Source organism: Salmo salar, chromosome 26 (genome assembly GCF_965601325.2).
Source record: "Salmo salar chromosome 26, fSalSal1, whole genome shotgun sequence".
Classification (NCBI taxonomy): Eukaryota; Metazoa; Chordata; class Actinopteri; order Salmoniformes; family Salmonidae; genus Salmo; species Salmo salar.
Window position 1 is genome coordinate 41,859,132 of NC_138316.1, and position 12,385 is coordinate 41,871,516.

General features: G+C 46.4%; 1 protein-coding gene across 2 annotated transcripts in view; it reads right to left on the bottom strand.

The window, feature by feature from the left end:
- LOC123730756 (activating signal cointegrator 1) overlaps window positions 1-8,593 on the bottom strand; it is a 125,564-nt gene extending 116,971 nt beyond the window's left edge. For both annotated transcript variants that reach the window (XM_045708389.2, XM_082969737.1), the window contains exons 1-9: window positions 8,403-8,593; window positions 7,802-7,980; window positions 7,104-7,456; window positions 6,879-6,954; window positions 5,046-5,154; window positions 4,292-4,507; window positions 3,661-3,790; window positions 3,323-3,516; window positions 481-605 (exon numbers count right to left, since the gene is read on the bottom strand). In XM_045708389.2, coding sequence (XP_045564345.2) covers window positions 481-605; window positions 3,323-3,516; window positions 3,661-3,790; window positions 4,292-4,507; window positions 5,046-5,154; window positions 6,879-6,954; window positions 7,104-7,456; window positions 7,802-7,980; window positions 8,403-8,482 — 1,462 coding nt within the window. In that variant the 5' untranslated portion in view covers window positions 8,483-8,593. The remainder of the gene's footprint in view (window positions 1-480; window positions 606-3,322; window positions 3,517-3,660; window positions 3,791-4,291; window positions 4,508-5,045; window positions 5,155-6,878; window positions 6,955-7,103; window positions 7,457-7,801; window positions 7,981-8,402) is intronic.
- Between the last annotated feature and the right edge of the window lie 3,792 nt (window positions 8,594-12,385).

Genomic DNA, 12,385 nt, shown 5'->3' on the forward strand with positions numbered 1-12,385 from the left:
TAGAGAAAGTGGTAGACTGTGTGTGTAACAGTGTGTGTGTGTGTGTGTGTGTGTAACAGTGTGTGTGTGTGTGTGTGTAACAGTGTGTGTGTAACAGTGTGTGTGTAACAGTGTGTGTGTGCGTGTGTGTAACAGTGTGTGTGGGGTGTAGAGAAAGTGGTAGACTGTGTGTGTAACAGTGTGTGTGTGTGTGTGTGTAACAGTGTGTGTGTGTAACAGTGTGTGTAACAGTGTGTGTGTGTGTGTGTGTGTGTGTGTGTGTGTGTGTGTGTGTGTGTAACAGTGTGTGTGTGTGTAACAGTGCGTGTGTGTGTAACAGTGCGTGTGTGTGTGTAACAGTGTGTGTGTGTGTAACAGTGTGTGTGTGTGTGTGTGTGTGTGTGTGTGGGGGGGGTGTAGAGAAAGTGGTAGACTGTGTGTGTAACAGTGTGTGTGTGTAACAGTGTGTGTGTGTGTGTGTGTAACACTGTGTGTGTGTACCTCTCTTGTAGATCTGAAGGAACATGTTCTCCACCTGAGTGACCTCCTCAGGGGTGGGCCTCTTGGCTGCAGCTGCTATCCACAGGATCCCGCGGTGGGATGTGTACCAGCTCCTCCCCTCCACCCTGGACACACATCATATTCCTTTTAGCAGACGCTTTTATCCAGACTGACTGAGTCATGCATTTAAACATACAGGTGTTCCCGGGAATCAAACCCACTATCCTGGCATTGCAATCGCCGTGCGCTACTAACTGAGCTACAGAGGACCGTGCTCTACTAACTGAGCTACAGAGGACCGTGCTCTACTAACTGAGCTACAGAGGACCGGGCTCTACTAACTGAGCTACAGGGGACCGTGTTCTACTAACTGAGCTACAGAGGACCGTGCTCTACTAACTGAGCTACAGGGGACCGTGCTCTACTAACTGAGCTACAGAGGACCGTGCTCTACTAACTGAGCTACAGGGGACCGTGCTCTACTAACTGAGCTACAGAGGACCGTGCTCTACTAACTGAGCTACAGAGGACCGTGCTCTACTAAGTGAGCTACAGAGGACCGTGCTCTACTAACTGAGCTACAGAGGACCGTGCTCTACTAACTGAGCTACAGAGGACCGTGCTCTACTAACTGAGCTACAGAGGACCGTGCTCTACTAACTGAGCTACAGAGGACCGTGCTCTACTAACTGAGCTACAGAGGACCGTGCTCTACTAACTGAGCTACAGAGGACCGTGCTCTACTAACTGAGCTACAGAGGACCGTGCTCTACTAACTGAGCTACAGGGGGCCGTGCTCTACTAACTGAGCTACAGGGGACCGTGTTCTACTAACTGAGCTACAGAGGACCGTGCTCTACTAACTGAGCTACAGAGGACCGTGCTCTACTAACTGAGCTACAGAGGACCGTGCTCTACTAACTGAGCTACAGGGGACCGTGCTCTACTAACTGAGCTACAGAGGACCGTGCTCTACTAACTGAGCTACAGAGGACCGGGCTCTACTAACTGAGCTACAGAGGACCGTGCTCTACTAACTGAGCTACAGAGGACCGTGCTCTACTAACTGAGCTACAGGGGACCGTGCTCTACTAACTGAGCTACAGGGGACCGTGCTCTACTAACTGAGCTACAGAGGACCGTGTTCTACTAACTGAGCTACAGGGGACCGTGCTCTACTAACTGAGCTACAGAGGACCGTGCTCTACTAACTGAGCTACAGAGGACCGGGCTCTACTAAGTGAGCTACAGAGGACCGTGCTCTACTAACTGAGCTACAGAGGACCGTGCTCTACTAACTGAGCTACAGAGGACCGTGCTCTACTAACTGAGCTACAGAGGACCGTGCTCTACTAACTGAGCTACAGAGGACCGTGCTCTACTAACTGAGCTACAGAGGACCGTGCTCTACTAACTGAGCTACAGGGGACCGTGCTCTACTAACTGAGCTACAGGGGACCGGGCTCTACTAACTGAGCTACAGAGGATCGTGCTCTACTAACTGAGCTACAGGGGACCGTGCTCTACTAACTGAGCTACAGGGGACCGTGCTCTACTAACTGAGCTACAGGGGACCGTGCTCTACTAACTGAGCTACAGGGGACCGTGCTCTACTAACTGAGCTACAGGGGACCGTGCTCTACTAACTGAGCTACAGGGGACCGTGCTCTACTAACTGAGCTACAGGGGACCGTGCTCTACTAACTGAGCTACAGGGGACCGTGCTCTACTAACTGAGCTACAGGGGACCGTGCTCTACTAACTGAGCTACAGAGGACCGGGCTCTACTAACTGAGCTACAGAGGACCGTGCTCTACTAACTGAGCTACAGAGGACCGCGTTCTACTAACTGAGCGACAGACGACTACATACATCAGTTTGTACCCCTTCTTTGTAATGGCTAGTCAAAAAGGCTGCCTTTTGACCAATAACAAGGCCAATAGTGATGCTTTTGATCAATAACATAGTCCATTGTTTGTCGTGTTCCTACTCAATGCCTTTGCAGGGCCTTTTAATAGTGTGTTATGTGCTTCCTGATATAGCATGGCTAGTAGGAATGCGTTTGACCCATAGCATGGCCAGTAGGGATGCGTTTGACCCATAGCATGGCCAGTAAGGATGCGTTTGACCCATAGCATGGCCAGTAGGGATGCGTTTGACCCATAGCATGGCCAGTAAGGATGCGTTTGACCCATAGCATGGCCAGTAGGGATGCGTTTGACCCATAGCATGGCCAGTAGGGATGCGTCTGACCCATAGCATTGCCAGTAGGGATGCGTTTGACCCATAGCATGGCCAGTAGGGATGCGTTTGACCCATAGCATGGCCAGTAGGGATGCGTTTGACCCATAGCATGGCCAGTAAGGATGCGTTTGACCCATAGCATGGCCAGTAGGGATGCGTTTGACCCATAGCATGGCCAGTAGAGATGCGTTTGACCCATAGCATGGCCAGTAAGGATGCGTTTGACCCATAGCATGGCCAGTAGGGATGCGTTTGACCCATAGCATGGCCAGTAGGGATGCGTCTGACCCATAGCATGGCCAGTAGGGATGCGTTTGACCCATAGCATGGCCAGTAGGGATGCGTTTGACCCATAGCATGGCCAGTAGGGATGCGTTTGACCCATAGCATGGCCAGTAGGGATGCGTTTGACCCATAGCATGGCCAGTAGGGATGCGTTTGACCCATAGCATGGCCAGTAGGGATGCGTTTGACCAATAGCATGGCCAGTAGGGATGTTTTTGACCCATAGCATGGCCAGTAGAGATGCGTTTGACCAATAGCATGGCCAGTAGGGATGTTGTTGACCAATAGCGAGGCCCATTAGAGTGTTCTGTACCTCTTTATTCCTTTGACCAGTAGCGAGGCCCATGGTTGGTGCATGCTGAGGCACCAGCCCCCGTCTGCCATCTCCTGCAGCTCTCTGTCCTGCAGCCGGAGTCTGGAGCGTTCTGGGCCTACAGCGCCGTCCCCCTCTGTACCAACAACCCCTTTATCCTGAGATCTCCGAGGGCCACTACCCACGTCCACCCACTGGGGATGCATGGAAAGAAAGATATGAGTAGAGATTCACAGAATTATGTTGACAAAATGTTAGCAATTGTAGAGGGATTTACCAGGGTAAATAGACACGCCACAACATCATGAGAAAATACTGTGTGTGTGTGTGTGTCCTACCTTTGGTGCAGCCTGTACGATGTTGGGGTTGACCAGCTCTCTCAGGTGCTGCCGTCCCGCGGGTCCCTCAGGGCGTTGAGGAGCTTTCCCCTTGGTGCCTGTGTTGAGGGCCTTGACAGTCTCGTCAAACCTAAAAACACCAAGTAGTGTGGTCATTCCGATGCTTTTTAGATGCCTTGTTTCAAACTACACACACGTGAACCCCTCTAGCTATAACAGTGTGGATACATTACCAGGAGAAATGGAGGTCATCACTGTGTTGTGAATGTCTGAAGGGTGTATTAAAAACCTACTCTTGTTTATGTAACCCAAGCACTCACAGAACTAAGCCTGGGACTAAGTCTGTTTCTGCTCTACCTAACATGTTGTCCTATCAGCAAGTCCATGGTGCTCCGGTCTGCAGTAGTAAACTATATGAGGAGTAGGGTGTGAATTAGTGGAGGCTGCTGAGGGGAGGACGGCTCCCAATAAAGGCTGGAACCAAGCGAATGGCATTAAAACACAGAAACCGTGTGTTTGATACCATTCCACCTATTGTTCTCCAGTCATTACCACAAGCCTGTCCTCCCCAATTAAGGTGCCACCAACCTCCTGTGGTGTGAATTGAGATGTTCTCAAGTCATTCACTCACTTGTTGTAGTAATGACTGTTATTCTCTCCCTCGTCAAGCACCTGTCTGCCTGCGAAGTCCAGCGTGATCTTCCTGTCCTTCCTGGAGGCGTGGCGAAGCTCCCGTAGCTCCTCCTCCTTCTTCCTCAGGTGCTCGCGCTCGCTAGGCGACAGCCACTGGTTGGAGTCAGTGGCAAAGTAGTCTGACTCGTCATCCAGGACCTGCGTTCGTCGCGTACTGTCGATGTAAACAGGAGGAGGGGATATGAAGGTAATCTCACTCCTGTCATCGGCATATAAAGGACATAGCCTCCAAATATAAAGGACATAGCCTCCAAATATAAAGGACATAGCCTCCAAATATAAAGGACATAGCCTCCAAATATAAAGGACATAGCCTCCAAATATAAAGGACATAGCCTCCAAATATAAAGGACATAGCCTCCAAATATAAAGGACATAGCCTCCAAATATAAAGGACATAGCCTCCAAATATAAAGGACATAGCCTCCAAATATAAAGGACATAGCCTCCAAATATAAAGGACATAGCCTCCAAATATAAAGGACATAGCCTCCAAATATAAAGGACATAGCCTCCAAATATAAAGGACATAGCCTCCAAATATAAAGGACATAGCCTCCAAATATAAAGGACATAGCCTCCAAATATAAAGGACATAGCCTCCAAATGCATCAGGAAGAAAGTATAAAGAATTTGACTTTAAACAGCGAGAGTGAAATCACATCAATGCTACATGCACACTACATCCCAACCTGTTCTTATCGTATTCCAGCAGTTTGTCTTTATGTTGAAGGGCCTTTTCTAACCCTGCCTTCATCTTTGCCTCTTGGTGTGGAAGATAGCCGCTCTCCGATGCCCCCTCTGAGAGACACAGACAGGCACACAGACATTACATAGAATTCAACAACTCTCTACTATGCTATGTAGATACAGTTGAAGTCAGAAGTTTACATACACTTAGGTTGGAGTCAATAAAACTCGTTTTTCAACCACACATAGTTTTGGCAAGTCGGTTAGGACATCTATGTGCATGACTGTATTTTTTCAACAATTGTTTACAGACAGATTATTTCACTTAAAATTCACTGTATCACAATTCCAGTGGGTCAGAAGCTTACATACACTAAGTTGACTGTGCCTTTAAACAGCTTGGAAACTTCCAGAAAATGATGTCATGGCTTTAGAAGCTTCTGATAGGCTATTTGACATCATTTGAGTCAATTGGAGGTGTACCTGTAGATGTATTTCAAGGCCTACCTTCAAACTCAGTGTCTCTTTGCTTGACATCATGACCATGGTGCTTGCCTACGGAGCTGTGAAGGGAACGGCACCTCCATACCTTCAGGCTCTGATCAGGCCCTACACCCAAACAAGGGCACTGCGTTCATCCACCTCTGGCCTGCTCGCCTCCCTACCTCTGAGGAAGCACAGTTCCCGCTCAGCCCAGTCAAAACTGTTCGCTGCTCTGGCACCCCAATGGTGGAACAAGCTCCCTCACGACGCCAGGACAGCGGAGTCAATCACCACCTTCCGGAGACACCTGAAACCCCACCTCTTTAAGGAATACCTAGGATAGGATAAAGTAATCCTTCTAACCCCCCCCCCCCTTAAAAGATTTAGATGCACTATTGTAAAGTGGCTGTTCCACTGGATATCATAAGGTGAATCCACCAATTTGTAAGTCGCTCTGGATAAGAGCGTCTGCTAAATGACTTAAATGTTAAATGTAAAATCAAAAGAAATCAGCCAAGACCTCAGAAAAATAATTGTAGACCTCCACAAGTCTGGTTAAAACTTGGGAGCAATTTCCAAACGCCTGAAGGTACCATGTTCATCTGTGCAAACAATAGTATGCAAGTATAAACACCATGGGACCACGCAGCCGTCATACCGCTCAGGAAGGAGACGTATTCCGTCTCCAAGAGATGAACGTACTTTGGTGCAAAAAGTGCAAATCAATCCCAGAAGAAAAGCAAAAGGCCTTGTGAAGATGCTGGAGGAAACAGGTACAAAAGTATCTATATCCACAGTAAAACGAGTCCTATATTGACATAACCTGAAAGGCCGCTCAGCAAGGAAGAAGCCACTGCTCCAAAACCGCCATAAAAAAGCCAGACTACGGTTTGCAACTGCACATGGGGACAAAGATCGTACTTTTTAGAGAAATGTCCTCTGGTCTGATGAAATCAAAATAGAACTGCTTGGTCATAATGACCATCGTTATGTTTGGAGGAAAAAGGGGGAGGCTTGCAAGCCGAAGAACACCATCCCAACCGTGAAGCACGGGGGTGGCAGCATCATGTTGTGGGGGTGCTTTGCTGCAGGAGGGACAGGTGTACCTCACAAAATAGATGGCATCATCAAGCTGAAATAAATCATTCTCTCTATTATTATTCTGACATTTCACATTCTTAAAATAAAGTGGTGATCCTAACTGACCTAAGACAAGGAATTTTTACTAGGATTAAATGTCAGGAATTGTGAAAAACTGAGTTTAAATGTATTTGGCTAAGGTGAATGTAAACTTCCGACTTCAACAACTCTAATATGCTATGTAGATAGATACTACTGGTGGCTTGTCTCACCCATAAGTTTCTTGCGCAGTTTCTGACTTTTGTTGGAGTCTCGTTGCAGAATCTCTTGCTCCTCTTTGGTGCATACCTGGTTAATTCGTAGAAGAACATGCAAAACCAGGGGAAGAGGCCAAATTTAATTTGTATTAGTAACATGCATTCTAATAACTTACTGAGGAAACATAAAACAAGCATAAAGTTAGAGGTCAGGTGATCTAAAACGGGTCGTTTTCTCACCAGGCTGCCGCAGAAGATGCAGGGCCCTGATCCCTCCTGCTCACACACAATGCGTCCACAGCTCATGCAGTTGTTGATGAGGTTGTGCTTCTGGGCCAGACATTCGCAGGAATGGCGCCCGGGCAGCAGGATAGCCAGCTTGTCCTGGCCCTCTTTATTGTAGAGGCTCACAAACGTGTTCTTCTTCTTCTTCTGTGACGATGTGCTGCCGCTCTCCTGGGCCTTCATTAGGTCAATGGGAGTTTTCACCACCTCAGGCTCAGGCTCTGCTTGGCTAACAGCCATCACCTCTTGCTTGTTCCTACCCTTGCGCTTGGATTTCTTCTGGGTGTCCTTGGATATGTCTTGAGCATCTAGAGAAGCATATACTGGTTAGCTTTCCCTCTCATGCATGTACTTGTTACTGTGTTTGGACAGTCACTTAACAAGGACAGGATGGACATTACAAGTCTTCAGACTCACACCCATTGTACTGTTGGCATTGTGCATTAGGAACCATATAGCCTGACAAGAAAACAATTAATAAAATATATATAACTTTAAAAATAAACATATCAAACAATAAGACAACAGCTCAGTGCCAATGTGGCAACAGCTCAGTGCCAATGTGGCAACAGCTCAGTGCCAATGTGGCAACAGGTCAGTGCCAATGTGGCAACAGGTCAGTGCCAATGTGGCAGTGGAAGAAGGCATCCTACCTGTTCCTGACAGAGAGTTCATGGGGAACAGGCCAGTGCTGTCAGGAGTCAGTGTCTGAGACCGCTGCCATCTGTCCAGGAGTTCATCTATAAACTGCTTCTTCCTTCCATCAGTGCCCTGAAGGAGGTCCCCAACATACTCCGCTATCTCGTCCGCATTGTCGATGGACAGAATATACCTGTTGTGAGTGAGAAGAATGTCAATGATACGCTTTTATAGCTAGCCTAGCTAGTGGAGCTCGTTGTTGAAAGGTTGCCCTATGACAGCTAGGCCTACTTTGGTAAACCTTGATTTACGTCCATCTCATAGTCAGTCAGTCATGCTTTGGCTTAGTAACTTATACCATGATTTTGACGACGTGACATTAAGATATGGCCACCTGAAAAAGCTAGCTAGCTAGCAGGCAAGTGCAAATGGCTACATATCGTGCTAGCTGAATGAACTGGAAAGATTGACAAGTTCACAGACCTAATAGTAATAATGATGTCGTTGACAATTGTGTTAACTTTAACAAGAGAGGAGCAACTGTCAAAAAACAGACAGCTAGCAATGGCTAGCTCACTATTTTAAATCAACATTTAGCTAACGTTAGCTACTTACTGGACTATGTCTTCACTGGCCTCCAAGCCAAAGTTGTGGTGCAACTGGTCCACACACCATCGAAGCAAGGTATCCGACATTATGAAAGTTAAAACAACTTTAATATGGCAATTTCAAGATAAGGATGTTAGCTACTCCTGTTGTAAGCCGGTTGCATAACAAATGCGCACGCAGAGTGCAACAAATAATCCCTTCCCACCAGAAACAGTGTACTGAAGGATACTGAAGGTTCCTCCCAACTTTGACAGAAAATTATGTCAATGACTTCATACAATACGAAGCATTATAAAATGTCAGCATATAATCAATTCACACGCAAGGTGAACATTTCAATCATACAGTACAACAACAATGTAGGTTTTAGCCACCCCACCTTTATTACAGCAAGTCACCAGCCTCTTCTGCCTATAAGCTTGATTCAGCATTACAGTCACTAGGTGGCAGTTTAGGAATAGACAAAACCTCTGTGAGAATGAACTATAGAGATGTATTGAGATTGCAACATTGTATCTGCCCCATTATGGCATCTGTGAGAGCATGGGCAAATAAACTGTTGGTAAATAAACTGAAAGGGTGCATACTGCCACCTGGAGTGTGTTGTCTCAACAGGTATACAGTCAAGGTTGGCAATTTAGTGCCACCTGCACTTATGAAATGTTTGCTCAGGAGTATAATTATTTGGCTGATCCCTCCTGATGACCTGGATGGAATTATGTGATCCTTCCTTAACCCATAGGAAATCTCATTCAGTTGACTACTTAAAAATGTTGAAAGTCCTCAATGGCGCTGCCCACTTTTAACCAAATCAAATCAAATGTATTTATATAGCCATTCTTACATCAGCTGATATCTCAAAGTGCTGTACAGAAACCCAGCCTAAAACCCCAAACAGCAAGTAATGCAGGTGTAGAAGCACGGGAGCTAGGAAAAACTCCCTAGAAAGGCCAAAACCTAGGAAGAAACCTAGAGAGGAACCAGGCAATGAGGGGTGGCCAGTCCTCTTCTGGCTGTGCCGGGTGGAGATTATAACAGAACATGGCCAAGATGTTCAAATGTTCATAAATGACCAGCATGGTCAAATAATAATAATCACAGTAGTTGTGGAGGGTGCAACAAGTCAGAACCTCAAGAGTAAATGTCAGTTGGCTTTTCATAGCCTATCATTGAGAGTATCTGTACCGCTCCTGCTGTCTCTAGAGAGTTGAAAACAGCAGGTCTGAGACAGGTAGCACGTCCGGTGAACAGGTTAGGGTTCCATGGCTGCAGGCAGAACAGTTGAAACTGGAGCAGCAGCAAGGCCAGGTGGACTGGGGACAGCAAGGAGTCATCATGCCAGGTAGTCCTGAGGCATGGTCCTAGGGCTCAGGTCCTCCGAGAGAGAGAAAGAAAGAAAGAAAGAAAGAGAGAAAGAGAGAATTAACAGGCTTCTGGGCACTAGAGTCCTCTATACATCTATATGGAATGAACATCTCAGTGAACTGGTATCAAATGTATGCAATAGGTATTCTCAATCCAAGACCTAGGGCATGTGGGAGCCTGGGAGGCAACCCGTCTGCCTAGGGAGACTGCAATAAGCATAGCCTACTTTCCCTGAAAGTTGAGTTAGGTGTAGTTAGATACACATTTCTAGCGTATGTAGAAGTTTAGCTCATCTAAAGTTAACCGGAGAACATCAAATAGCCACAAATAATGTAATTTTAAAAATCTGCCTTTATAAATGTAAATACAGTAAGCAACTAGGCCTATATAAATGCCCTAATCAGAAAGATTTTTTCAGAAGTCTGTTAGTCGTAGACCCACCTAGGCCTCAATCTGAAATCAATAGACAAAATTTCAACTTCATTGTACTTGCAGGGAGAATAAAACTTTATAGGCGCATCATTGTTATATAGTAGATACCAAATACTCTTTACAATGCCTTTTATGAGCCATGGTTCCAATACCTCAAGTCTGATTTGTTCAACATTATACTGCCAGTATGATTATGGAAAGGGTTGCCAAAATACTAATTGGAATATGCCTATCCATTACTGCAGCATTAAATTATCTAGTGCTCAAATGCTCTTTTGATAACAAAGATTTATTTAAGAAATGGGTGTCGGTGGTTTGTCACACTCAGCAAATATTTAGCACAATCCACTTAGTTTCCTTTTTAGCATAATGGCTCTGTTGAATGAGCTCCAAGTGAAATCTTGACTATCTGCTGTGCTTGACTTGGACTGAAATAGGTGTCAGTACTAATGTTGGGTGCCGGTACTGTTTATATTTAGGTGCAAGAGCTCCACAGTACTTTTAGGCTAGTATTCTATAAGAGGAATAGGAGCTACACAGTACTTTTAAGCTAGTATTCTATAAGAGGAACAGGAGCTCCACAGTACTTTTGGGAGAGTATTCTATAAGAGGAACAGGAGCTCCACAGTGCTTTTGGGATAATATTCTATAAGAGGAACAGGAGCTCCACAGTACTTTTAGGCTAGTATTCTATAAGAGGAACAGGAGCTCCACAGTACTTTTGGGCTAATATTCTTTAAGAGGAACAGGAGCTCCAGCAGTAGAAAAATGTAGGTGCCGGTCCTCAGCTCAGGTGAGCGCCTGCCCAAGTTAAGCACTGACTATCTGACAAAGGTGGATTATATGTAATAAATAATGTGCTGCTGGCTATAAATGACATCCCAATGTTGTAAACAATGGCATTTAAGAGCTGCATTTCAGAATCATTATGCTTAGTCTGATTCTTAAAATGGATTGCAATAGAAAATAACAACAGCCTTATGGCAATATGTTTCCATCCTATATACTGCAAAAAGTAAATTGCCAACAGCTTTATGTATTCATAATCATAACATTGTAATATTAGCCTAAAATGGGAGATCAAGTCATATCTTTTCAGTAGGTCCTATGATTAAGTGTAGTCTGGCCCAGGGGTGTGAAGGTGAACGGAAAGGCTGGAGCAACGAACCGCCCTTGCTGTCTCTGCCTGGCCGGTTTCCCCTCTTTCCACTGGGATTTTCTGCCTCTACCCCTATTAAGGGGGCTGAGTCACTGGCTTACTGGTGTTCTTCCATGCCGTCCCTGGGAGGGGTGCGTCACTTGAGTGGGTTGAGTCACTGACGTGGTCTTCCTGTCTGGGTTGGCGCCCCCCCTTGGGCTGTGCCGTGGCGGAGATCGTTGTGGGCTATACTCGGCCTTGTCCCGGGATGGTATGTTGGTGGTTGGAGATATGCCTCCAGTGGTGTGCAGGCTGTGCTTTGGCAAAGTGGGTGGGGTTATATCCTACCTGTTTGGCCCTGTCTGGGGGTTCATCAGATGGGGCCACAGTGTCTCCTGACCCCTCCTGTCTCAGCCTCCAGTATTTATGCTGCAGTAGTTTATGTGTCGGGGGGCTAGGGTCAGTCTATCACACCTGGAGCATTTCTCTTGTCTTTTCCGGTGTCCTGTGTGAATTTAAATATGCTCTCTCTAATTCTCTCTTTCTCTTTCTTTCTTTCTTTCTTTCTCTCTCTCGTAGGACCTGAGCCCTAGGACCATGCATCAGGACGACCTGGCTTGATGACTCCTTGCTGTCCCCAGTTCACCTGGCCGTCCTGCTGCTCCAGTTCCAACTGTTCTGCCTGCAGCTATGGAACCCTGACCTCTTCGCCGGACGTGCTACCTGTCCCAGACCTGTTGTCCCAGACCTGCTGGAACCCTGACCTATTCACCGGACGTGCTACCTGTCCCAGACCTGCTGTTTTCAACTCTCTAGAGACAGCAGGAGCGGTAGAGATACTCTCAAAGATCGGCTATGAAAAAGCCAACTGACACTTACTCCTGTGTTACTGACTTGTTGCACCCTCGACAACTACTATGATTATTATTATTTGACAATGCTGGTCATTTATGAACATTTGAACATCTAGGCCATGTGTTGTTATAATCTCCACCCGGCACAGCCAGAAGAGGACTGGCCACCCCTCATAGCCTGGTTCCTCTCTAGGTTTCTT